Source organism: Coturnix japonica, chromosome 2 (assembly GCF_054131305.1).
Source record: "Coturnix japonica strain WE chromosome 2, WE-NBRP24, whole genome shotgun sequence".
Classification (NCBI taxonomy): domain Eukaryota; kingdom Metazoa; phylum Chordata; class Aves; order Galliformes; family Phasianidae; genus Coturnix; species Coturnix japonica.
In genome coordinates this window covers 136,009,245-136,037,050 of record NC_140664.1, presented here as the reverse complement: position 1 = coordinate 136,037,050, position 27,806 = coordinate 136,009,245, and the positions used below count along the sequence as shown (strand labels likewise).

The 27,806-nt window shown below is 48.0% G+C and overlaps 1 protein-coding gene and 1 long non-coding RNA gene across 2 annotated transcripts; both read right to left on the bottom strand.

Moving 5' to 3' along the window:
* On the bottom strand, positions 1-27,706 carry CCDC12 (coiled-coil domain containing 12). The gene is made up of 7 exons (XM_015852963.3): positions 27,560-27,706; positions 11,564-11,637; positions 3,405-3,484; positions 1,620-1,681; positions 1,503-1,537; positions 1,044-1,120; positions 1-791 (listed from the first exon to the last, which is right to left on the bottom strand). The coding sequence occupies exons 1-7, from the start codon at positions 27,680-27,682 to the stop codon at positions 712-714; spliced, it is 531 nt and encodes a 176-aa protein (XP_015708449.2). The 5' UTR covers positions 27,683-27,706; the 3' UTR covers positions 1-711.
* LOC146762184 (uncharacterized) lies at positions 22,365-23,624 on the bottom strand. Its single transcript, XR_014943239.1, has 2 exons — positions 23,513-23,624; positions 22,365-22,791 (listed from the first exon to the last, which is right to left on the bottom strand). It is a non-coding gene; the product is annotated as an uncharacterized LOC146762184 (long non-coding RNA).
* Positions 27,707-27,806: the final 100 nt, after the last annotated feature.

Below are 27,806 nucleotides of genomic sequence, written 5' to 3'. Positions count from 1 at the left end.
CACGGTGGGATAATTTTATTATGAAAAATACTTGTTACAACAAACTTTGTCAATTATAAAACATACAGAGGAATGGTGCACGTTGCACAGCCTGGAGGGTCTGGAAGCTTTAGAAACATACATTAGCCTCTCAGTTGGACACATCTCCCAACACAGAGCAGTCAATGAGTCCTGAGCACACAACTCTTCCAGGAGAGTCACTCTCTACATGCTGGGTGTGACCATGGGGGAAAGATTCCCTAATACTGAGCAGATGTTCTCCAGAGCAAGAGACCCTGTTGTTCTCTTTAACAGTGAGATCAGTTTTCTGCAGAAAGGAGCACCCTGACAAAAAGCACTGCCCCTAAGGGATGCTGTAGGCTCTGTGGGGATCTCTTAACCAAGGAACTGAGAGGAGAGTTTCCTGGATGTACGTTCTTTGGCACTCGGTCCTTTTGCCCACATCTTCCCTGCTCCAACTCCCGTCAAGTTCAAGGCAAACTGGATGTCTGTCCCACTCCCATCAACCCTCCGTGGTCCTAAAAAGTGGTCTGCGAAACGTGCTTCATCCACCAGCCACAGTCTCAGAGATGGAAACATTGTTCCTCAGATCTGCTCCTTTCCTCCAGGACTCGTGGGCTCCTGGCAAAGTGCTGGTCAGCAATGAGGCTCCTCTACCTGACAGCAATGGGATTGGTGTTGCTGGCAGAGCCCATGTCCAGATGGAGCACATCAGTCAGAGTCGCTTCCATCCTGCTTTGCTGACCCAACAGCTGCTGCCAGCTCCTCCTCCTGACCTTTCAAGCGCTCTCCTGCAAGTGAGAAACAGCAGTTACCTTGCAACATGCTCTTTGTATGGGTAGAAAAACTGAACTGCAGCCCCTATGCCTGCAAACCATTCTTCTTTATCATGCAAATCTTCCCCCTTGGGAAAGGAATTAAGCTTTACCAGCTTCTCCCTGCCCAACAGTAAGGCACTGAGCTCCCAACAAGGAGCTTTGTTCTGTCACCCCTCCAGAACAATTGGTGACCCCATACACCATCCCCACGGCACCATCACGCACGGATCAGTTCAGCGATGGCTCTCTGAGTCCTCTTCTCCAGCTTCTCCATCTTCTTGGCTACGTCTCGTTTTAAATCCCTAGGGAAGAAAATGATGACATCAGAACACATCCTTGCCCCCAGGCAGTTGTGAACGCACCCATGTTGCACCTTTCCTAGCAGGAAAGAAACTCCTTTGCTCTCCTCTGAACATCATGGAGCGGAACAAAACAACACAGCTCATGAGCAAACCAACATGACAACCCTGGCACTGAAGCCACCATGCTGACAAGTACCACAAAGGGACAAGTAGAGCCACATGCAAAAAAAAGAAAGAAGAGAACAGTCCCATGCCTCATGTTTCCCTCAACAGGTTTCCCTTCTGAGGCACTTCTAGCCCAATTTGGACAACCTCCAGGTGATGACAACACACTAGTAATGCAAACACTCCTTTCCAGGAGCAGAGATCAGCAGACACTCACCAGTCTGGCTTCCTGGGGGCCAGGTTTGTCAGATCCTAGGGAGTAAGAGAAGACATCCAGTGAGAGCTGGAAGCAATGCAGAGATGCGTGTTCAGCACAGAGCAGCTCTATACGTACCACTTCGTCAATGATGGGCTCTGGCTTAGCTGCCTCCAGCTGGTCCTTCACATTGTCTTCCACTAGATGGAGAAACAGGATCAGCATCAACACAGCAGGACACCAAGGGAACAAGGAATGGGGAGACCCATCAGAGCCCTTTGGAAAAGCTTTTACAAAAGCCCAGTTTGAACAACATCACTTTAATAAGGCAGTACCCACGTGTGAATCCACATGGGTGCACACATACCTTCACCAGAGACTTCTAAAAAACATCAGCAAACGATGCAAAACTACCAATTAAACACAACAAACAGCAGCAGCAAGTCTATTGGGTTCAGGTCCCATGTTGGCAAGGGCTGCATCCACCTGCCACTTTGCATGTCCATAGGACTTGAAGTTGCAATTTGACTCACTGTGACTCATTTATGAGGCCACGGCATGAAACCATGAAGTGACCAAGCTCCAGCCCAGCCCTTACACAAATGCCTCCAGATACTGGGGAGCTAATGGCAAAGCATGTAATAAGAAAAGCCCTCATCCATCAGTCCCAGCTCTGTGCACGGTGACAGCGTGGCCACCAGGGATAGGGCACATCCATCAGGGATGAACAAAATCCTGCTCCAGCATACGCCCAATGGATAGTCAATGTGAACCCACTTTGGCACCTGTTTCCTGTCCTGTTCCCTGCCTGAAGTGCCCAAGTTTACTCTGGACACAGGAGCAGCACTACAGCCCCAAACAGGCTGGCAGAGAACATGGGTTTTTACTGGAAAGAGTCACAGCTGCTGTTCCAATTCCAACCCACACACAGGGGAAGAGCTGAAGAAGTTTGTAACTTGAACAAAAGGATAAAGAAAGAGCAGTGTCAGCATTCCTACCTAGCAGATCACTGCCAAAGACAGCCTTTTTATTTAGGGCATTTTTAAAGAGATATATTCCAGGAGGACTTCATATCACAAGATCAAGGGAACTCCTACCCTTTGCCTCCCTTCTCAAAGCTATGCGGCAGTTCAGTGCTAGGAAACAACAGACTGAATGCCCTTAGACTCATGACTAATATTTGTTTAAAGGTAATTCAAACATAACAGCCCCAATCTCCTTGAGAATCGTGCAGTGAGAGCCCGGCTCTTCCGAGCATCTGCCCTCTCATTTGGGCTGGACTGTGTGTGCTCAGACACACACCCCACTTGTGCAATGCAGGGTGTGCAACCCCACGGGGATGATGAAGCAACGGAGCCTGCAAGCACCACTCTCACTCCCAACAAGGCTTGGGCATGCAGACACATCTCCCAGTATCTGAAGTCAGCAGCTGCAACCAGAAATACATCCAGGTGACTCTTCCACCTGGGGCTGCAGTTACACCCCAGGAGCACAGAGGCTTCCCAGCCATCTGATTTTGGAAAAGAAAGGTATAATTCATTCATTTTGCAACAGGTTGGCTAGATGCAGAGCGCTGTGCTGTTTTATATGCCCACAGCACCACGAGTGCTGGTGGGAGGACTGCTCAGCAGTGGGAGGGAATCGGATCATAGAAACGTTTTGAGTTGAAAGTGACCTTTAAAGGTCATCTAGTTCAAATTCTCTGCAGCTAACAGGAACACCAACAGCTAAATCAGACTGCTCAGAGCCATGTCCTGCTTGATCTCAAAGGTCTCTGTCTCTATGGAGTGTGTACCTCTGCAGTGCACACCTGCAAAGGGCTCTGCATGCTTGCATCCTTGCTGAGGCATCAGCACTATCTCAGGAAGTGCTGTTGCTCTGCTCCTCCCTCATTTCAACTCCCAGGTTCCCACTCTCACCCACCTGAGGCTGGCTTGGCTGGGGGCAATTTCCTCTTCTTCAGCTCCTCATCTTCAGGGTCATAGTTTCGCAGTATGATCTCCCTAGGAAAGAAGTATACAGTAATGAGATGTGCATGAAAGCCAGAGACCAGCCATAACCAGACACAGAAATCCCAACGTGGGAAGGATGGGACAGAAGAGTATTTTTAAGTACAACAGGTTAACTGGTCACCAGATGCTTCTTGGCACGTCACAATTAAGACAAAGGAGCTGCAAGGGGAGCAATGCAGGTTTCTGTGTAGTGGAGGTGATGGTGACCCAGAAGCTCCCCCACACAGCACATCTCCTCACTGCATACACCTCCCCTGCATTCAGATGCTAATTCTGCCCCTTTTAGAGGTTGTTCTTTTCACACCTGAGTCACTTCCCTGCTAGACTGTATGGATGGAGAAACAACAAGGTGTTTGTTTGTTTCTTTGCTGAAATATCATTTCAGGTTGGTGCCTGAGGTGACTGACATTTAACAGAGCTATTTCAGAACACACAAAATGTGTGGATTTAAGCTGCACATCCTACTAATTTCCACAAAGGGCAAACCTTTGTCATTTGCTCTGCCACCATACCCACAGGCAACACCTTGTTTTTCTCTCTGCCTTATTCCTATTTTGCCAGGTGCTGTTGTTGGACTCCGTAGTGACATTCATCTCAACCCAACACCTTTCCAGCATCCTGCACTGAGCAAACCCTGCTTGCCAGCCTCACCTACACCCAAAGGGTCTGACCCACTGAGGTGGTGGGGAGGTGCAGCTGGAGTTTATGGGTTACTCACAGTATTGAGCCGCTACGCCCTCTGCAAATTTGGCTTTCCCATGGTTTCATAGAATCATAACATCATTAAGGTTGGAGATCCCAGATCCCCAAGTCCAACCCCAGCCCACCACTCCATGCCCATTGACCACATCCTTCAGTGCCACATGTCCACGTTCCAGCTCCAGGGATGGTGAACCCACCACCTCCCTGGGCAGCTGTGCCAATGCCTGACCACACTCTTTTTGGACAAGAAATCGTTCCTAATATCCAACCTGAACCTATCTTGGTGCAGTCAAAGAATATTCTGTGTTGGGATGGACCCACAAAGACCATCAAGTCCAATGTGAGTATAGTTGTTTCTCTGGCGTCAGCTCCCCAACACTTCACATTCTGTTCTCGCAGTCCCTCTGCAAGATGTAACTCAAGAGCAATGCAACCAGCACATTGGGAAGCAGGACCAGGCAGGTTAGGACACTGCAGAAATTCCTCATGTGTCAAGCCCAGGTTGCCCAATCCTTCACACCAGCGTTAGCCACAATAGCCCAGGTTTCCCCAGCACTGGTGAAAGGAAGGAGGAAGCAGTTGCCTTGCATTGTGCAGTTTTATGGGTATTTTTATGTTAAACTGCCCTGGGAGAAGGCATTTATTACATTAACCTGGACTGTCATCACTCCCTAACCAGCATGGTGGTTCTTTTTAGGCCTAATGGTCTTCTATGATGCATAACTGCATCACCGGACAAGGGAAGAGCCACTGACGTTCCATTTGGGGTTCAGTAAGGCCTTTGTTGATCTGTTTTGATGGGATGAATGAAAACTGTTTCAAACTAAAAGAGGGGGGCTTTACAAGCTCCACTCAGTAGGGACTGAGTTGTTAAGGAGGGAGAGAAGCTGCTAACTGACCCTGGAGGTGATGGGATGTCAGGCAGTGATGCTGGCCATCTGGCCATGGGCTGCCTCCTGCTCACTGGAGAGGATTTATCATACCAAGTGACAACATCAGACCCTGCAGAATGCAAATGTGCAACCTCTCCCACACTTCCTGCTTGTTTTAGCTCGCGTATAGAAGGATTTCCTTGCAGCTGAATGGGAACCAAACACAGCCTCCCCCTAAGGTCAGAGAGCCTAAAACAAAAGAGCTATGAGCTAAACTGGCTGTTCTCAGCTCAGCAAGATGTTAGCACTACACCTTGAAAGGAGATATTTCACACCCATCACTTTGCACACACGCTGATGGCTGCTCAGCCTTGCTGCACAGCACTGCCTGTGCTCTGTGCTCACTGGAGATTTATCCATAAGACTATAAAAGAGGGGGGGAAAAAAGCATAACGCATAACTTGGCAACAGCAGCAGAGCAGAAGGGAAGCAGCCACTCATAGGGTTGAAGAACAGAAGTGCTGCACCCAGATTCCCCCCGCACCCTCCAAGTTCCCCCTGGTGCTTTCAGATCCTTATTAAAGCCATGCCCAATTGCAGGAGAAAACAGACACAGATCGATCCCTTTAATTAAGTGCACGATGCAGGAGGAGCTCTCACACCTGCCTCCAGTCATTGCTGGCACCCAGCACACCCGTGGTTACTCCTCAGAGGTTTTGGCATGAGTGAACCCAGCAGTGAAAAGCAGAAGCTGTTGCCTTGGTCTCCCTATTTCAATGTGGTCTGCCTGTTTTTCTTTGCATCTCTGAAAACGAGCAGATGGATGAGGAGCCAGAGGTGCTACACCCCAAACAATCTGAAGGAAGGAAGGAAGGCAAGGGTTAAAAACACATATTTAAGACGACGCTGCTGGCCTTCCACGGAGTAGGTTAAATAAAGTTCAGGTGTCAGCAGTTCTTCCAGCGCTGCGTTCCACAGAGACAGCCCAGCACGCTGCTCAAATTATCAAAGTTCCCACGACAACAAAGACAACAGACTTAACAATAGGCCCTGTGCAGAACGAGAACACAGCAGGCAGGTTAGCAAGAACAGCTTGCAGGGTGCGATGCTCCAGCAATAATGGGTTGGCTAAGAACACAGTACCCCCACGCAGATAACACAGCATCCTGCATCCTCACTCAGGACCAGAAGTACCAAGATGCTGGGATTGCACAAGCTTTGGGGGAACTGCAGGGTTTGCAAAGGGAAGTGATGCACAAACCTCTCCTTGGAGCCCAACGGTGGTGGCAGGTTCCCTGTTTCAGACTCAGGGATTCCTCAAATCCACTTCCCATTATGGTTCATTGAAGGGTCTGGAACACAAGAGTGTTCCATCTAAGTGAGATGGGGTTGTTCAGTGTGGAGAAGAGGCTCAGGGGAGACCTCAGTGATGTCTCCTAGGAAGCTGCAATGAGATGGGGGTCAACCTCCTGGGAAGGAGGAGGAATATCAGCCTTTCCTTGAAACAGGAGTGTTGGAAGTGGCAGGGCACGCAGGGTATGCATAGAATGCAGACTTATCTCGATGCAAAGCAGGACACTCAAAGCCAACTTCAAAGTTATTTCTGCTTTACTCCTTCAGCCTCAAGGGCTTTATGGAGCAAACTGCATGGGACTCTATAACTGATAAGAAGACTTCTTTAATCTGGTGGGTAAAGCACCCACAAGCTGATGACCTGACACTTGTGAGGGTGCTTCCTCTACCACAACCAACCTACCAGCAAAAAAGAAGCCACTCTTAACACCCAGATTCTCCCCAAAAGAGGCTTTTCGTTCTTTAGAAGCAGTTTAGGGAAGTACTCCCACCCTCACCTTGGCTGCTCTGGCTTATTTTCTTCTCAAGTCCTGGAGAAATACCATCTGGTTGGACAATTTGTTAATGTTTGACCTCCTCAAGCTGCTCCAGAGCCTTCTACTCTTTTATGACAACCCCTCCAACTTGCTTGAAACCATACTGCCCTGACAAGAGCAACCATGGCAAGAATTTCATTTCATTTCTCAGCTTCTCCAAATACCACTCGCTGCAGGATGGTCCTAGGAAGCACTGTTTGAACATGTCAAGAAGGTACTGCTACAAAAGACACGGGTGAGGTCCCAAACCCTTGTATAAGTGATGATTTGGGGGACTGTCCCAGCTCCATGTGCCTCAGCACCATCACCCTTCAGGGGCACTGCAAGACTTGCTGTGCAGCACTCATCCATCCTAGTACAGATGTCAGTTCACAAACCCTTCTTTTTCACACTCTCCACTCCTGCAGACAGCTCTGACATCTGCTCCTTTATATCTGTGAGCATCCCCTCCTACCGCAGCTTGTCTGGGAGCTTCCCTGCAGCTGGAGTGAAGGCTGGTGAAGGCTCCCCTAAACCATCCTGCAGCAGGATTGAGGCACCTCCATAGGACACAACACACAAGCTGTCGTTTGATAATGGTGTGAAGCTGTTCCCTTTGTCCCTGGATTCCTCACCTGGGGCAGATAAGGAATGAGCAACAAGCAGAGGCAGAAAGCAGTGGTTCCCACCAGCACCCACCTTGTGTGCTGCTCCTGCTCAAATAGCTGAGCGTGTTGGAGCACATCCTCCTCCTTGTCTGGCTGCTGAGAGGCACTCAAGGAATGCCAAAAAACAAGCACTTCTCTCCAAGCCCCCAACAGCTGGTTTCTCAGGATGTACTTCTCCAGGATGTATCATTGAGCGCTGCAGGAGGAGAGCTGCGAAACACTTCAAATGCAGGCAGGTGCCACGGGGCTGTCTGGCCTCCCACGCAGCTTTAGAAGGCACATGAGTATTTTGCAGGCAGTAACTTAATAAATGCGATGAGGAGGAAACCTGCACTCAAAGCTGCAGCACAGGATGCAGCACCAGGAGCTTGGCGATAGGCCCTGAAGCTGGGAGAAGGGTTTTGTCCACACTTTATGGGGTTTCTCCAGCTCCTTCAGCTGGTGGAAGGTCAGGAACAATCAGCCACCCTTGAGGCTCAAGCCACAGAGAGGTCCTGAAGGTATTTTGGGAGCCCATGGGTGATTACAGGATGCTGACATTCCTTTTGTTGGCCACAAAACAGTGCCATGCTCTGCACTTCCTCCTTCACCAGCACTAAGCATGAGGTGGGAGGCTCCAGCTTCACCCCTGGCCACTTCCTGACCTGGGCCCTGCACTTCCCTGCTTCAGGACAAGCACTGGATCCCTCAGTAACACAAAGTGACAACAGAACCTTACCACACAGCTTCCACATCAGCCCAAGTCACAGGTTTAGCTGCCCATGCAGATTTCTATCAGTAACACCACATCGTCATACACGTGTCAGGCTTAGCCTACACAAGCAACTCCTTTCACCCATACTCTTATTGTTTGTTAATCATTCCATACCACAGGATGCATGGAAGCTCTGCACAGTGGTCATGGAAGCTCTGCACAGTGGTTATCCATGCATCTGATTAACAACAGCTTTGCTGCAGCTTCACTTCTAGTTAAAGCAAAGATTTTTGGCTCCCCCCCTTCCTTCTCCAAGCCCTACCCTGGCTATTTATTGACATTTTTAACATCCCTGACGAGTTCTGCTTGCAGAACTGTGGCTGAACTTCAAAGCTCAAAGCAGAGCAGCTCATTTTTCCTGCAGGAACCGAACAGAAGGGCCGAAGTCCACCCACACCCTTCAACAGCAGAAGCTGATGGCAGGCTGCCCCACAGCAGGAGGCATTTCCTGGTCACTGGGTTAAGCAAAATTGGTTAAAAAGAATAATAATAATAACAACTCAAGCTCTTAGCAATTACAGATATAAGCTCCCCTGAGAGGCAGATGAGAGATATCCGGAGCTGAAATTGCTGCAAGCAGATTGCATTTTTCACAGAGGGCCTCGTCAGCACTTGTTCCTGCGGTGGTATCTTGCAGTGTGAAAGATAAAAACAAGGAAGAAAAAAAAAAACTAAGTCAGGGCGGGGAGGATTTAACAGGTCAGAAACAAGAAAAACCAACAGGAAGCTGCTGCAAATTGTTTTGGTGCATCAGCAGCAAGAAAATATTCGCTTGTGTTTGTAGTGCAGGGTGTGAAGTGCAGTCCCCAACATGGGCTCAGCCCTTCACTAACATCTCAGCTGGGTGAAAACCAGCCCTAAAGCCAAGCTGCAGGGAGGTGAAGCAGCAGGCAAAGCTGTTCCTGCCCTCGAGAAAGGCAGAAATGACTTCCAGGTCACTCGAAGTCTATATATGGGCCACAAGATCACTTATGGGTTTCACTGCCTTTGGTTGTTTGCGTGGTGGTTTTCAGGTTGAGAAAGCAGCAGAACCAGCAGGGAAGGCAAACTCAGGCTACCAGAACCCCTTGTTGCTCACATTAGCTCAGCTTACCTTTCATCACCAGCACACAAGGCATTAGTGCAAAGCAGTTCCCTTTTTCAAAGGGTTGAGTAAGCTCAGCTTCACTACCAGGAAATGAAAATCTAAGATGAAATCGAGTTAGCAGCTTGCTTAAAAACACACATCCAATTTCAGCGACAGAGAAAAGAGCATTCAACAAGTCGAGCAGAAAGCAACAAAACCCCTAGATGGGATGGAGTTCAGTTGTAAACCTTGGAATCATCACAGCCAAATTTGTGATTCAAACATTTCCTGCAGAGCTCCCTTTCCTTGCTCTCATTTGCCTTGCAAATCAATGTTGGGATCCTGATGAAACACAAAGAAGTTGGATAGAACTGCAGACTCCTGAGGGGAAACTGATCTGGAAAGGGAACTTTCTGCCCCAAAAGCTGCTGCCGTCCCTAAAGGTGTTATTCCCTGCACCCACATCAGCATGATGCATCAGCACAAGGCTGACTTGAAGTAGAAGGTTCACACCCAATAACCTCCAATCTTTATAAGCTCACTGAAGCTTCAGGGCATCTCCCATGGGCAGAAGGCTTTGCTGCACAAGGAGAGCTCACCAACATGCACGTTAGAGGAAGTGACCTCCTAACTTGGCAGCAGCGATGCTGAAGATTTGGGATGACACCACATCACCTCTGACATGCTTCAGGATGCTCAGCAGTGGTTAAAAAGAAGCAGACCCCATGCTGAAAGTCAGTCCCAGTGGAGAAAAGGATTATTGAAGGGATTTCAGTGTCCAATTCAGCTTGGGTGCAGGAGCGTCACTACTAGCTTGATGCTCCTCAGCACAGGGCTATGCAGTGTATCAAGTGGCAGGGCTGGAAATCAAGAGCTATTGATTCATTATTCATCATCATTTCCAAGATCTTTAACACCTCTTACAGCCCAGACCTTGCGCTCTTTCAGCACAAAACCCTCCAGGTGTGCCTACAGTAAAAGCTCAGCTTCAGTGATCAGACCAGAGTATCTCTCCCAGAACAAAATTGATGCTGGCAGTCTGGGGAAGGCTTGTAGCTTTTGCTGAGAGTTATCCCCTGAAGTAAGAGAACCTAAAGCAGGTAGAGATGTGCAGATTCTGCTGCACTTGTTCCCTCAACAGAAGATCTGATGCACAAAGATGCTGTGATGAAAAAAGTTCTAAGCAAACCTTACCCCCTGTTGTCTCCAAAGCTGATCTGATAGCATTGGTAGCAGCAGGAAACCAAACGCAGTCAGCTGGTCCCGACAGGAGCAGCACCCTGCCTGGGTTAGTTTTGTGCTCATATTTTCCAGTGACAAGAAAGAACAGTGGTGAGCTGCAGTTAAACAGCCGTGTGTACATTGCAAAGTCCTCAGGTCTCCGCTCACGGAAAAAAGAACTGCACTTTCCAAACCACACACGTGTAAGTGACAGAAAGCACAGCAGTGTGACTGTGCTGCTATTCAGTAAAACCTGGGCAGGATGAGAGCTGGGCAGAGAAGAACCTGATGAGGTTCAACAAGGGCAGGCATGGAGTCCTTTGGCTGGGGAGGAATAACGAGATACATTAGTACAGGTTAGGGGCTGAGCTGCTAGAAAGGAGCTCTGTGGTGAAGGATCTGGCTGTTCTGGTTGACCAGCAGTGTACCCTAATAGCCCAGAAGGGCAGTGGGACCCTGGGGTGCAATGCACAGAGCATGGCAGCAGGGCAAGGGAGGTTCTTCTCCCCTCTGCTCTGCCCTAGTGAAGCTACAACTGGAGCACAGGGCCCCTAGTTCCAGGCAGACAGGAAACTGATGGGGAGAGCCCAGCAGAGGGCTGCAGAGATGAGGGGGAGGGTAGGGGCTGGAGCATCTCCTGATGCTAAGGGGGGAGTCTGAAGTGTATCCGTCCTCTGGGTGCTTCTGAGAACATCACCATCCTCTTGCAACACTCCAGCGCATTGCCAGCCAGAGGGTTCTCTTCATTCCCCTATCTCAGACTATTTGCAGCAAGTTATTCACCCCCATCCCCACCCCCCCCAAAAAAAGCCCACAAAACTTGCAGGTGTGAAGCCAAGGAAGATCCTAATTAGCAAACAGGTGAGCTGTGCCCTGAACAGTCCACACAAAGGAGAAGTCAGAATAAATAAATAATTACCTGTGCTTGACAGTCTCCTCCTCCTCATCTTCTTTTTTGAACTGCTTGGCCTCAGGTTCGCCACTGTTGTTATTCTGGAAGGATGAGAAGTTATCTGTCAGCCTCAGCCCTTGGAAATACCATGGAGTAAACAGGAGCCCAGCACAGAAACCCTCCCCAGGGCACATGGCAGGCAGCAGCACAAGGCCTGAAGTTATTGCTCAGTTAGGACACCTTGAAATTAAGCCTGCTTTCCTTTTTCCTCTATTTTGCTTGTCCAGATAGCACAATAAACAAATGTTAGAGCTGCCAAGGAGAATCAAATCTTCCCCTTGGAGGCAATCACACTATTCAGCTTTGATATTCCCCTTATTACAGAGCAACTGCATCAATTCAGGAAGCAAACAGCAGGCTGCAATCAATGACAGAGCTCGGGAACCTCATCACACCTCCACACCAAAACCTCACAATAAAAGGAGAGCAGAGAGATGGGGCCACCAAGGCAAAGAAGAGCCAACAATACCCTCAGGAGTCACGTTTTAACAGGCTGCAAAACAAGGTGACAGAAATCAGACAGCAATCAGCACCGCAGTGGGTCTGATTTCAGCCCCTGAAACTCTGTGCTGTAACATAACCAGATTTCTCCCTAATAGCACAGCCAGGAGGCTCGTTCTGTACCATCCAGACAACACTATCAGTTCACTAGTCATGTTACTAGCTCTATTATTACCCAGACAAGTACTAAGTATTAACAGTAACCAGCTGTGTTTGGTCTCCCACTGATGAACCAATTCCATTCAACTGCTGAACGAAGCGTATTTGGTGGCAAACATCCATCCATGAGTTACACAGTCCATCGCTAAGGCAATATACAAGCTTTATAATTCTATACTGCAACCTGGGTGAAAAAAACACTGACAACACATTGGGAGAGAGGAGCCAGGCTTGGTTTGCTTCAGGCTCATCAGTGAATGGAGCTGTTTGGGTTCAGCTCCTGACCAAAGTGCAAGAGAAATGGTTTTGCCTCTTAAAAAACAAAAGGTCATTCCTACAATCAATATCCCATTCAGTTTGCTCTCCCTGTTTGAATGCAGGCTTCAGTTTTTCGAAGCCCATAAGTTCCCATCACTCGTACAGCTATTTCTTGCCCAATGAAGAGCTCTGCTGGAGGAAAGCATGGGCAGTGTGCTCAGCCCATGTTATTTCAAGGTGTGGGAAGCGCCTTCTTTCACTTTCTCATCCCTTTCATCTCCTCACACTCTACACACACACACGTTCAGCCCACATCCTCCTCATTCCTGTCTGTATTTTATCAGCAAGGTTTATAAACACGGTCTGAAATACACTTGGCAACAATATTCATGCCAAGCAGTGGCTGTTCTTCCCACCACAAGCCTGCACGTCCCATAGCACTGCGTATCTTTCTTTCCCCCCCATATGCTGAAATACCTTCTTATTCCCTCCTCCCCAGCCCCAGGACTCCAGATATGCCCTTGTTGAACCTCATGAGGTTCCCTTCCAGCCTAAGTCTCACAGAATGGCAGCACTGGTGGGGCAGCCACTCCTTCTGACTTTGGATCAAAAGTGGGATGATAACCACAAACCACCATGGCTCAATATAACAATATAATATAACATGATAAATAATATAATATGATAAAGTGTGCACATCCTTAAGGGAATAGCTACCTGAAATCCTTGGGATCTGCACCTGAAATGCTTCGCACCATGACTGCCCTCACGCAAAGAACCAGTGAGCACAGCTGTACATGCCCATCTGTTCCAGCACAGAGACAGCTCAGGCTGCATTCAGCACAAATTAACAGGGTTAAGGTGTTAAGCTTCCCTGTTCACAGCCTCTTGTCTGAGCACAGCTGAGAGATGGCAGTAGCTGGAGGGTGAGTGGGGAAATGGCATTCCTTGGGTATTCTGCATAGTGATGAATGACAAAACCACTGCTATAGGGGCAGGGGAGCTCAGGGTGAGGATGTAGCACAGCAGCCAGGGCTGAACAACAGGGAGTACATAGAGCTGGAGGGCAGCAGGGCTGGCAGCACTGCATGGGACTCAGCTCTGCAGCCATGTGTTGTGTCAGATCTCATTACCACGATCATTTATTGATAGAGGCACAGGCTCTCGGATGCATCTTATCTTACAGCTCTGTGTTTCACTGCCACCCCAGCTCTCTTCTTTCTTCTCTGCTCTTAAAGGATCGGTCCGACAGCTCAAACACAGCTGCAGTGTCTTTGGGGTTCCCTGCTGTACTCAAGAGATCTGCCCCTTTGCCATCCCCTTCATAAAGCTGCTACCCAACAGCTGTGGCAAAGCTTTCAGAAAGGAAGCGCTCAGGGCTCAGCCTCATCACCACCTCCTGCTTCAAAGTGATCTAAAGCATTTCCCTTTGCTCATCGGTGGTTGCTTCCCCCAGCATTGCACCAATTCAACTTTCACCACTTTTTCGCTTCTACTTTTTTTCTCATTTAAAACCTTAAGGCCACAAAGGGAGCCAAAAACAACCCCTCACCCCCCAAGCCCCTGCGCTCTCACAATTCCTCTTTTCAAGGCAAAGCTTTTGCTACCAGCTGGAGCTCCTAAGATTGGAGACCCAGCTGTGGTCTGTGAGAGTGTTTGCCAACTGCCTGCAAACAAAGTCACTCCCATCCTTCAGCCTCAGCAAGGAGACAGTCATAAGATGAAGCTCAGGCATTAAGAAGCTTTCTCTTGCTTGGAGTCTCCCAGCTATTTAATTTGCAGACATGGCAACTGGCAACCCCTGCCCCGTAGCTACCAACCTGCAGACTTTTACTTGCCTGATTCCCACTCTTCACAAAGAGCTGTGAGATTAAAAGAATCTCATCCCCTGCCTGTTCAAGGCAGGAATCCAACAAGATTTGCATCAGGCTGTACAAAGAAGGGTGTCAGCTGCCTTCTCCAATACCTGCAAGGCACAGCAGACTTAACAGGGGACGAGTTAACAGCCCAGGCACCCAACAGAACATGGGTGGGAATTAGGTGATGTCTGCCAGGCTGAGAGCCTGGATCCTGTACAACACAAGCCTTGGTGTTCGGTCAGTGGAGATAACATTGGTTTGCCTTCCTCCTTTCCAGCAGCAGGCAGAACAAGGAACACACACAGCAGTTCCATATGCAGTCGAGATGGACACTGACAGCTCAGTTGATGCACACTGTAAGCACAAGCAAGCATTACACATAGCATATTCAATTTCCCTCCAGCAAAGCCATGCCTACCTATAAGAAGCTTCTGCTCTGGGCAATCGATGTTCTGAGAAATGCTATGCTCCCCCCCAGGCTTTTAGCATATTATCATGATTTTTCCCTTCCTGGTAGGTGTCTTCACAGCCCTTTGGTTCATTCTCCCATAATAACAAGGGAAGCAATTTGCTTCGCATCACGTTGAAAGATTTAAGGCCAAAAGGGACGTTCAAGTTGCCCAGCCTGACTTCAGAACGCTTCTGATGTGGGAAGTCTCACCCAGCCATCCCTCCTCAACCCAAAGACATCAGGAAGAGCAGCCACTCTTTCCTTCAGCAGCTGGATGAGCAATGGGAACAATGGGTACACAAGTCACAGGCCCCCAAAGCAGCACTTCTGCTGGCTGACAATCCTTTGATTGAGCTCAATCCTCCATTGAGCTCTAAGTATCAGTTACCTATTTCAGAGCTGTCATTTTTCAGCAGCATGTTGTGCAATACCACCACTCCTTCACTAAATCACATTTACATGACAAAAATGACACTCCCTTTCTCCTCTCCCCATTAAACGCATAGCAAATCGCTCTTTTCATCCCTCTGCTCCACACTGACAGCAAACTGCCTTCACCCAACCAACCCCTCTTGCCTTTATTTCCAAGCAGTGGTGTTTTATTAGCACTCTTCCAGCCCTTTGAAACTTATCCAGCATTCAGAAAAAGATTTAAATCAAAACACAGCAGGTTAACAATCTCTTCAGCTGATTATTTGAGGATTCCTGGGTGCAAATTGCCTACAACCGCTGATTTAAGTGTTTTTTTTTCCTAGATGTCTTAACATCCTCTCATCACTCTGGTCTGGAAAGCAGCTCATCATTCATCTACGAGGCAACCGTGTCACTTAACCCCTTCCCAAATAACACTTGATAAAGTCAAGCTTGTACTTGTTTCCCTCTTTTCTTTCCAATGTCTTTTTAAAGTCTCTTGAAGGACTGTTTCCCCCTCTAACCAGATCTGGCCTTTCTCCTATACTGCAACAGTCTGATACCTACCTGCATCATCCAGCACACCCAACCTCCATTTCCATTCCCCTCCAAACCTTAGCAGAGTTGTTTCTTTGAAGCCACCAGACTACTCAGCTCAGCTGGCCCTGCGCACCCATATTAAATGCAATCCAGCAAGCCCTTAGCAACCTTAATAGTCAACAAAATGACCTCACAGCTTCTCCTCTTCCCTGAGAGAAGATGTCGACCAACTTATTTTCTGCAGGGACCAAGAAGGTTACTAAAGACCACATTTGAGGTTTACAGGATGGTTGTGCTAACACAGAATGGCTTGGGTTGGAAGGGACCTCAAGGATCATGAAGCTCCAAACCCCCCTGCCACAGACAGGGTTGCCAACCCCCACATTTAACACTGGACCAGGCAGTGGTCCCCCATCCAACCTGGCCTTCAACACCTCTATGGATGGGGTATCCACAGCCTCTCTGGGCAGCCTGTGCCAGCACCTCGCTGCTCTCAGTACTCAACTAGCTAAGCTGGCGTTCAAAGCAGCCCATCCTCACTTCTCATCCAGCTGGGAAGCACCCAAGTCTCATTTTCATTATGAAAACACCATCCAGATACCAAGCATTCAACTATTTAATGGTTACAGTCATTGTTTTCCTCAATTTCTTCAACCTCTGCACATAGTGGTCAGGGCAGCCATGCATGAGGACGGAGTCGCAGTGTCCTGCAAGGAGCACGGCACATGCTGGTACTTTGTGCTTTCTGCTTGGCCAAGATTGAAGCTGAGATGTCCTTGAAGCCTGGCAAGGTGCTGCCGTGCAACCTCACTGCCCTCCCGGGCTGTTTAATGCCAGCAGCTCCAGGAATGCAAAGAAGCTACGTCACCAAATGCTCTGAACGTCACCAAGGTTTCCAATCAGTAGGGTAGATAGTGATAGGACAAGGGGGAATGGTTTTCAACTGAGACAGGGGAGGTTTAGATTGGATATTAGGAGAAGGTTTTTCACCCAGAGGGTGGTGACGCACTGGAACAGGTTGCCCAAGGAGGCTGTGGATCCCTGCAGGCATTCAAGTATTTCCTCCCTTCCAATAAGCCACAAGAACACCGAAGTGGCTGTGGTTTGTAGTTTTTTTCAAAATATACCCATTTTGACAATTTCAGACCCAGTGTGTTTGCATTTTGAGTGCAGCTCTTCAGCAGCAGAGCCTGAATATTTCAGGCAGCAAACTGCCGTCCCCAGTGAGATCGGTGTCACAAATGTTCCCCCGAGACCAGAACCACAAACCTTATATTGAGGACACCAGAGCAAAAACATGAGTCTCACAGTTAGATGCAGAAAGCTTGAGCAGGAAGAACAACCCACTGCAAAGCTGGAGCCCTTATACAGGCAATGAAGAACCAGAACATTGCATGTTAACTTCTCCATCCCAATAAAGGAGGAACGTTGTTACTGCTTCCCATAATCATAAAGGTTGGAAAAGACCATTGAGATCACCAAGTGCAACTCTCAACCCATCACCACTATGGCCACTAACCTTCTACCAGGTATCACATCTCCTTGGTTCTGGAACACCTTCAGGGTCAGTGACTCCAGCATTTCCCTGAGCAACCTGTGCCAATGCCTGAGCACTCTTTCCCTATATCCAACACAAGAAGCAAAACCCAAGCATGACTGAGCCCCAAGGAGCACATACTCTACCAAGCAGTTCACATTTCAGATTAATTCTGGGCCCTTCTTGAGTTTAAGGTTATATCTCCTTCTCCATTCACACTCCATTGTTTTTCATGGCATTGATCCATATTATGGCAACACCAAATGCTGCTCCAGCATTGCTGTCACCCTCCTAGGGATGTCCAGGCACCCTGGACTGCATTAGGTGCTCACGCTTTACTGGGAGCTTTCTCCCAGTCTCTATGCCAAACAAATACCATATTCTATCCTATTAGCCCCCGTGCCAGGCTTTCCTTCTTGTGTATGCATGCTCACAGCAAAGCCACGTCTCTGTTGATTTACAAAGCATCAATTAATTGATATTGAGAGTCAAAGCAGTGCTTTGAGGACATATGAACCTCAAGTTGCTTCCCAAAAGGAGGCCTCCACCAAAGTCATCACTTCATATGCCCTTTAGGGACAACTTAGTATCCTCCATACAATACCAAGAGTCATCACAAAACACCTATTAGTGATATTCAAGCTGCCTGTAGCAGATGTGGACAATGCTCCAGTTATCTTGGAGAACTGAACAGGTTTTTCCCTAAGGAGGGAGGGAAGAGAAAGCCAGACAGGCTGGCTGGCCTGGAGTTGAGAGATGTTCCAGTGAGTTAATGTGTCACCTCTGTTGTTCCAGGACAAAAGTAGAAGCAAAACCAACCGCTACACATGAGCAGTTTCATTTCTCTCAAGAAGAAAAAGAAACTAAAAAGAGAGAGAGAAGAGACCACAGCCAGGTTTGTGCTTATACACCAGGACCCTGCTGAGGGTAGAACGTCCATGCATTCACCTTTCCAGTCCCAGATTTATACCAAACAAAAAAGAAGTTAAATAAATCAGCAGGCATTTCATGTTAATTACACAGCACTGCTTGGGTGCAAGACAAACCTCGCTCTGCATTTTTGCAGTTGATGATTAACCTGTTTTCTGGAATCTGTTTTTCCCCTTCAAATTAAAGCAATGGCAGCAGCACAGGCACTGCTTCCCAGCCATGGTCTTCTCTGTACCTTGCATCTGAATTTGATCTGGCAGGCAGAAGGATGCTGGGGAAATACACTTGCCTGTGGAGATCACCAGGACTATCCTGGTTAGTATTATTAATTGCTTGGAGGCTACAAGGGTAATAAACAAGGTTTAAAAGAAAACTTTGCTATTACTGAGCAGCAGCCTAATGGTTCGGTAGCTAAAAGATGGCCCAGCAACACAAAGACATTCATTCACGCTCTTTATGATGCGTGCGTTATACCAGCAATAAGGTTTTAATTTCCCATCCATGAAATGAGGGTGCTTCAGAGAGATACTGTGAGGCTGAATGAGAACAGTGATTTCATAGGAGGTGCAACCCAAGTCTTCCCATCCAACACAGGAGTAATTGGGCATAGCAGGGATGCCAGCTTTTAACAACTGCAGTTCTCTTCCATGCCCCGTGCAAGGTCACAGTCAATAGAGCCCTTCTAGCCATGCACTAACCCCATCACACTCCATTATTTATGTATGGCTTCTGGTTTAGAAAAGAAACACAAGTCACCTTCCCAGCACACCAAGCCCAGCCCAACCCTGCAGAGAAGCCCAGTTCCCACAAGCCCAGCTCGCACTGTTACCCTCCCCTCATCTCCTCCAAGGTGACCACACCACCACCCATGTCCCCATTCATCCCCATTCATTTCTACTGGCCACACCTCACTTCACCCCATAGGAAACCACTTCAAGGACTCACCCTCCCACAAACCCTAAGCCAAACAAACGGAACAAAAAGGAGACAAAAAAAAAGCTGCTTAAGCTTCCTGAACCAGCTGGTACCAGGGTCACACACAGGATATCAACTGGAAAGGTGCAGCAGGTCATCAGACCAAGCCCCAAAGCCACAGTTTCACCAATGCACAAGACCCACAAAAGGCAGTGCTTAAAGGTGGGCATCCTCCCCATAAGTCAGCTCCAGGAACCAAAGCAGACAGAAGCGTTTCATATTCCTGCTGGGTTGGTTTCCATCTGATCCCATTGGGCTGAAGCTCAGTTCCCCAGCACAGGACCTAGCAGAGCTGGCTGACATCTGCACGGAAACATCTTGGGAATCAGAGCAGAAGCAAAGAACTTGTCTTTATTTGGCTCCCCTTGCATAAAACCTGGCAAACAGTGCTCAGAGGAGCCAGCTATTACTATCACTGTTTGTCATGGCAAGGAGCTGGGAATAAGCAGACACAAATTTCTGCCTTGGTTCTGACCACTGACTTTATATTCCTATGGGAAACAGATGTACTTTGCTATCCTAACAAGTGCACAATATTCCATGGGGCTGACAGCAGAGGTGTGTAGACAGAACACTGTTCAGCTTCAGGGCAGGACAAAGTGAGATCTTGAGAATATATTGCTTTTTAGTTTTCACCATTCACAGAATCAGAGCTAAGACCTCCAAGATCACCTGGTTTAATACTCAACCCATCACCACCATATCACTCAGAGTGACATCCATCCTATTCTTCAGAACCAATGGGGATGGTGACTCCACCACCTCCCTGGGCAGACTGTTCCAACAAACAGCTCTGGCTGTGGACAGCAGGAAAGCAAGAGCTGCCTGCAGTTTGCCTTGCCAAGAAGCACTTCCAGCAAGCTCCAGATCCGAGATAATCATAGAAAGGCTCTGGTTGTAAAGGAATCTCCAATGTTTTCCAGCCTACTTGCCACAGACACGATTGCCAACCACTAAATCAGACAGCAGGTCAGGCTGCCCAGGGCACCATCCGGCCTGACCTTGAGCACTTATAGGGATGGGGCATCCACAACTTCTCTGAGTACCAAATAGTGCCCAAGCCCTGCTCACCTTAGGGATGAACAACAGCCCCCCAGACCCTGAGGCAGTCTATGGAGGACCTGCTTCTCTCCAAGTGGCATTTTACAGCACTACCCATATCAGCCCCAGAGACATAAGGGCTGAGGAGTGTTTCCCAAAGCCATCCACCTGCTCCCAGCTGCCTCGCTGGTGGAAGCACGATCATTTTGTCTGCAGGCTTCCATCTCCAGCCATTCGAGCACTGCAGTGATAGTTTATTACTTTCCTAATAAAGCCTGAATAGAAATGAAGCCTTTGTAGCCCTAAGTGTGTGCTTTATTCTCGCTGTAATAACCTTACTACGCTCTGTTTCCACAGCAACTGTTTTCTCAGCTACTTCGTCCCTTTGCTTCCAGGAACTCAGGCTGCTTGCTCCACTGACATAAAAGCCCAGCAGAAAGCACGAGGGGAGGGCAGCAAGCCAAGCTGCAGGGCCACAGACCGTCCAGGTCACTCATTGGCACTCATGGATTCACTGACCTCAGGGACAGCAGCGATGGGACCTGAAGAAGAAGCAAGGAGAGGTAAATCTCTTCAGTGCAGCCCTGTAAAGGAAGCATCAACTTTGTGGCCTCCCCTTGTGAACCCATGCAGGCGTGGAGGGGCAGGGAGCTGCAAACTGAAAGCAACGTTGAACAGAAACAAAGGGCTGGGTGTGAGCCAAGCTGATTTTTTCCTATGTGACGCATGACACAACCACAAAAGCTTTCATGGCAGCTCAGAGATGCAAAGAGAAAAGCAGGTGGAGATCCTTCCTTCCCCACCACATGCAGCCTGAGTGCTGTAGTCCCATCAAGAAGGCTTCTGCTTTTCTTCCTCTGGTTTTCCAAGCTCTGTTTGAAGCTTTCTGGCCAAAATTGCTTAATAACAGCTCAGTGGTTGTTACACTTGCTCAGTTTACAAGGGCTTGGTGGGGAGAAAGGCCCCTGCTCTGCTCAGGTCAGTCTATACATCACCCCACAGGTCAGGCTGCTCCATACAGTGCACTGCACCATCTTACTGATGGTTCCCTATGGAAAACAAGTGGTATTCCCTTGTGCCACCACAGCAGATATTCTGCTTTGAAAGGATAGAAACAAGCGGACCTTTTAAACGGGAGATTATCTCAGAGGGGATCCTCAGCGTTTAGCTGCAATAATAATCAAACGCTGCCTGAGACGAGTTTAATAGCTGCAAAGCTAAGCACAAAAAGGAGAAAAGCCTGCACATCCATGGTAACATCTAACCATGACTGTAAAGGTCTCTTTGCCTTTTTTCTCTTTGTGCCTTAACACAGTCCCAAGCAACGTGGATTTCTGCAGCACAGCTGAGGATGCAAAGCTGGAGCCAAAGTGTCTCCCCCCTGGCACTGCTGCTCTCCCCGACAGCCTGCTTTGCACAAAGCAGTGGGAATAACCTGAAGCTGCCACATACTGGAGCTTAGGGCACAAAGCCATCTCTATCCCAAGAGAGACAAGAACAAAGGGAAGAGTAGTGTGTCTTGTCATACATGCTATACAAGATCAAATTGAAGAGAGCCATCTGTGTGGGTAAAAATCTGGATATTTACAGTATTTTCTTATTTCAGCTTGTCCTTAGCTTTTGGCTGGCCTTACATCTCCACATTGGCTTCACTATCACCCCTGATTACACCTTCCAAATGCCTTGCTGCTAAAGGTCACTTGATTATTGCTTATGAAAGTGTCCTTTGCAGCTGTACCAAATCCACTGAGGAATGCACTTGCTGCTTAGATCAGCTCTGGAGCCCCATTTCTGAGCCATGATTGCAGCTTAAGGACTGTCTGAAGTTCAGATACTTTACTTTTCCTGTCGGCATTTGTATTTCAAATCACTTTCTTCCAGCTGAAAGCACATTACCCTTGAAATGCTCCCACTTTGTGCCAGACTGAGCTGAGTAGCAAAAAAGATTTGCATTTGTTGTACTTCTGGAACAGAGGGCATCAGGAAAACAAGCATCGAGCCCCAGGTAAAGAAACACCAAAATGAAACTGTGAGTTGTCAAAGGAAAGAAAAGCTTTGGAAGCACCCAAATAGAATCTGAAAAGAAATCAAACACTTACATGGAAATACAAGTTTCCAGCTGGCCTTTAACTATATTATACTTTTTCAGCAAACACCTCCTTTGAATTTTACCATCATTTCAAAAGCTTAAGAGCTCAGGACTTGCACAGAGGGTGGTGATGCACTGGAACAGGTTGCCCAAGGAGGCTGTGGATGCCCCATCCCTGCAGGCATTCAAGGCCAGGCTGGATGTGGCTCTGGGCAGCCTGGGCTGCTGGTTGGTGACCCTGCACATAGCAGGGGGTTGGAACTGGATGAGCATTGTGGTCCTTTTCACCCCAGGCCATTCTATGAAGCTGCATTCCAAGTATGAGACACTCTTTCAAGAAGAGATGCCAAGGGAAATTCCTGCAGGAACTGCTGTAGGTTTGCATTCAGAGAAGCAGGCAGGACTGCTTTCCTCCTGGATTCATCTCATGGGTAGCTGAAGTACCTACAGAGCAATGAATTTTAAGGATGAGTTCATTGATTTGAATGTTAAATGAGATTTCCCAAAGGAAAGCTTATTACACACGGTCTTCCCCAGCTGCATTCAGAGCCAGCACTGCAGTGCAGCACATCCCACTGGAGCTCCCACTATCAGCTGGGGATGAAAAGAGGCTCCGTGTCACTCAGCATTTCCAAGGAGCCATTCAAAAGCTCCAGTAAAAAGCCATAGCAGGAGGCACAGCTGGGACTCCTGTGCAGCAGATTAAAGGAGCCAAGGTTTTAGCACCGTGGCTGGTGTTGAAAAGGAACAGTTAATCGTTTTTTTTTTTCTCCATGGCTTGAGATGAAAAGAGAAAAATTATGTAAAAACCCTCTGTCCATTACCATGGCAATGCAAAAGTAACTCAAGATTAACGAGCACCAGGGAAAAATCAGATCTCATCGACTTTCTGCCCCTTCCTGCTGCCTACCCTGAGCACTTCAGCCTTAGCTGCCTCCTGCTCTTTGTGGGGGCTAAATGCTACACCCCACAGACTGGATTTCCATGGGGAAAAAGCACCATGTAACCTAAAATCTGGTAGAGAGAAGCAAAGGAGCAAAGCATCTCTCAGCACCTCCATGGAGCTCAATTCACCCAGCCAGCTCCAAGCCGAAACCTCTGTTCACACAGTATCACAAAGCCAGTTTTAGGAAGTTTTCTCTCAGCGCTGTCCCTCGCCACTCACATTAACACAGCAGCAATGTGCCACTGCATTTCCTCTTGTTTCAACAGCAGAAATTATTTCGACAGCTGAAACAGAAGAGCAAAGCCAGGTTAACATGGCCAAGACAGAGCCCTCCACCACTCCAGTATCTACTGCTAAAAATAAGCAGCTGCAGGGATAGCACTCAGCTCCTTGCAAGAGATAACACATGTACCTCTTTATTTCACTGCTTCTTTGCTCCACTGGTGCTATGCAAAATGCCCTTCAAACCCCTTCCTAAATATATATACAGACTTAACTGAAAGCAAACTCCTAAGGTAAAAGCATTTAAGATGCTACATTCAAGCCAAATGAGAGGCTTCAGATCTCCTCCCTTCACTCCCTTGAGCTGGACTCGATGATCCTTATGGGTCTCCATCACTAAAGTGAGTGTCCATCCAACTCCAAAGCAGCAGATGTGGACACATCAGAGAGCTGGTTTCAAGGGCGACCTGTGGGTAAGCATTTCATAAACACAAATAACTGCAGTTAATTATCAACTGGCTTAGCAGAAAGTTGCCTGGTTTCGAATGCTGAGGAATTTCAACAACCTTCAGCTTTCCAGATTCAGGGAGGTTCAGGAAACCTCTTCTTGGTTCTCCTTTGAAACAGATCCTTGGGTAATGGTAAGAAACAGCTACACTACAGACGTGAAATAAAGAAGGTAAGTGAAGTCAAACCTCAAAATCAGCAAAAGAGGGGGAAAAAAAGTCTTCCTGAGAAACACAATGTCCTAATCTGATTTTCAGCCATTAGGCAAGAAAAACAGACATAGGAACCAGCAGATAATCAGGGTTTACTGCACAATACAAGGATAAAGCCTTCGCTTTGGTTGGTATCGGCACAAGCCTCAGGCAAACAGAGCATTGCAAAACCAGTTCAACGCAGACCCACGTTAAGGAGAAGTCTCCATTTTCCCCACCAAGAGCTGGCATTGCTCGTTTCTCACTCCCTTCCAAAGCAAAAACCCTTATACTGGGAAAGGCCAATGTCATCGCGTGACTTTCACAGAGCTCCCAGCAAAACACTTGGTGGGGTTTTCCTGTTCATTGAGGGCGGCAATGAAAACATCAGCCAAGCCTGGGCTGTGTAACTGGCTGGCTTCAGTGACTTGTTCAAACATTCCAAACAGGCAAAAAATGTGCAGAGCTCTGTTCAACGCTGCAGAACTTCCCGGCTCACTTCCTCTTCCCCAGCACAGAAGCAAAGTTTACCTTCATGCCAACTCCCAGCAGCTCTTTCCATGGCTTCCTGCAGGCTTCTAGATAAAGGCTGCTGGGTTTGTTTTCCCCTTGCTTCGCCTTCCTCCGTTTCAGATCTGGGTATAACACAAGGATGGACAATCCCTGAGCTGCCAGAACTCTCGTAGCTTATAGAAAACAAGTTCCTTTGCCTAAATCACACTCATTCCAAAGCCAGTCTGGATGACACCCTGACAGCAAGGGTTTCAAAGCACCAAATGAAGCCTTGCTGCCATCCAAGCAGGTAAGACAGATGTGGAAGCTCGGGAGCAGCTGCTGTGAGACATTCTGACTTGACTTAGGAGGAAAGCTTGCAAATTAAATATTTACACTCAGACAATTCAGAACCACATTTCTTTGCCAGAGCAGGAAGTAATATTCTGTATGCCAACGAGTCAGAGCAACAATGTGATTACTTGCAACTGAAAGCCTATTCAGTTTAAATTTAGGAAGGAAATGACATCTCTGATGATGTACCTGATTCAATGTATTACCTTGCAACTGTAAACTTTGCTGATGCCAAGGCCGTGCATTTAGTCTGGAACTTCAGCATCACCTTGTATGCTATTTTAAGTACATTTGTATAAGCAAACATCAAGTGACGCATCTCATGTGGAAAGTATGCCCAGAACTTAAAGAATCCCAATTTTTATGGAGTAAATATATATATATATATATATATATATATATATATTGCACATGAGATTGTGCATCAGGTATCAAAGCTTGGGCATTATCTCACTGATTTCCTTACTAATTAGGAAAAGATGAGCATCACCTTCACACCAAAACTGAGTGCACATTTGCAGAGCAGAATGGAAGACACTCCTTGTCTGACCTAAAGCAACATGTGAATTGCAGCATCTGCACTCCTCAGAGCCCAAGCACTGCACCATCATAGCAGGAGAGAAGCAGCAGATCCCATCTTCCCCCCCTTTCCAGGCTTTGGGGACTGTAGAAGGCTTGGGAAAGGCACGAGTAGTTTGAGGACAGCGCTTGTAGGCGAGATGATTCACGATGAAATCCAGCAGCAACTCAAGTCTTGCAGAAGGGTTTTACAAGGACGCATCGCTGAGCAATAAAGCAACAAGTGAAATTCAGAGCCTGATGTAAAGCAACACACGTGGGAAAAGAACAACTCTGGCTGCACTTCTATGGGGAATGGGTTCCCCAGTTCAGAGATATTTGCGTATCAAGACAGACCTCACAGACCACAGTCTGAACCTGGAATAGAGATGAATTGTGCTGTATGATCATGAAGACAGAATGATTATTTAATGCTTCTCATTACATCTGCAAAAAGAAACACTCCAGGCAACTCTCATCTAATGAATTTACAGGTCTTTTATTTTTTTCCATTAAATTGCAAAACTCTGCCATGGGATGCTGCAAAAGCCGAGAGTAAGCAGAGATATAAAGGGCTTGGATAAGCTCAGCAAGACAAGTCTACCAAGAGCCACTAAACACATCTTGGTGTGACTAAGAAAGTCTCTACCTTCCCCCTGTAGGGACTCGTTCCTACCCTTATTAGCTTGAGAGAAAAGAAGTAAGCAACACAAGTGCTTGCAGAGACACTGAATCACTGCAGCCCTCCTTGGTACCACTGCACTGACTGCCAAGTTTCTCCTATTTACTTAATTCTTCTTTCACCTGCAATAAAAACCCCTGTTTTGAAGCAACATGGACAGAGAGCACGCAGGAGAAGAGACCCAGTATCAGTAGTGGGGCTCAGCAGGAGGGTTGGTCACAGAAGAGGCAGGTTGCCAGGAGAAACACAGCATCAGCATCCCCACCATGCCTGCTTCTCTGCTCCTCCCATCCCTGCATCCAGGGACAAAAGCCTTCACTCCAGAGCATCATGGTTCTCCACACCACTCTTTCTCCATCAGAAAGCCCTGGTGCTCCTCACTGATCAGCAGTGAACCCCAAATCCCATCCCCCTCCCCCAGTGCTCACATCCCTTTTATCAAACCCTTTCACTCCAGAACCCCTTCCTCACACTGAGGACGTCCTCCTAATCCACTCTCTGTAATCTCCACTTTTCTGCTCCTGTCCCACAATCATCCCTTCACCACACTCCCTTACTTAATCCCCACACCCCTAAAAGCTGCCTTCTCACCTCACACATACTCTGTCCCACTAACACTCACCCCTACAGTCCAAGCACCCTAACAAACCACCTCCACCAAACACCCTTACACACAAGCCTCCTTTTCTTACCCATCCTCCACAAGCTGAAACCTCAGAGGGTTTGGTCACCACTTGGAGATCTTCTTGCCATTACCAATGAACAAATGGCTTATCATAGAACCACAGAATGGCTTGGGTTGGAAGGGACCTCAAGGATCATGAGGCTCCAAATTCCCCACCACAGGCAGGGGCATCAACCTCCACATTTAATAGCAGACCAGGCTGTTCAGGACCCCATTCAACCAGGCCTTGAACACCTCCAGATATGGGGCATCCACAGCCTCACTGGGCAGCCTATGTCAGCACCTCGCTATAAAGAGCATCCCATCTAAATCTCCCCTCCTTTTAACTTCAAATCATTTCCCTTTGGCCTGCCTTCTATCTATCTAACACATCTTTCCTTCCTAGACACCAAACCCTCCTCCTTACCTCAGCCTTCTCCATCACCCCCTCCTTATCTCTTCCCATCTCCTCCATGCCCAGCTGTCATCATCACAGCTTTCCTGCTCTCCCCTCACACAGCACAGGCCGCAGCGAGGCCCACCCCTACAGGCCATACCCCAGAGCCCAGCCGCTTCCCCGACCCTTCGCCTCCCACCTGCAGAGCTCTCTGCCGCAGAGCCTTCAGCCTCTCCTGCCTCTTCCTCGCTTCCTCCTCCAACCTCCCCAACACGGGCTCAGCTTCATCATCATCCACGCTCCCTCCGCCGGGCGCCGCCATCTTGTCTCTCCCTCCCTCCCCGCCAACCTCAGCGCGCATGCGCGGCCCCTGAGGCGTGTAAGGGGGGGGGACCCCCCAAAAATTAAATATTAATCAAAAGTAATAATCCCCCCCCAAAAAAAAC

Excerpts from the sequence above, each read along its gene's own strand:
- CCDC12 (XM_015852963.3), bottom strand. The coding sequence starts at position 27,682 with ATGGCGGCGCCCGGCGGAGGGAGCGTGGATGATGATGAAGCTGAGCCC. Across the intron at positions 3,485-11,563 it reads GAGGAGACTGTCAAGCACAG|GGAGATCATACTGCGAAACT; the intron begins GTAATTATTTAT and ends CTTCTTTCCTAG. Across the intron at positions 1,121-1,502 it reads GCCCCCAGGAAGCCAGACTG|GGATTTAAAACGAGACGTAG; the intron begins GTGAGTGTCTGC and ends TTTCTTCCCTAG.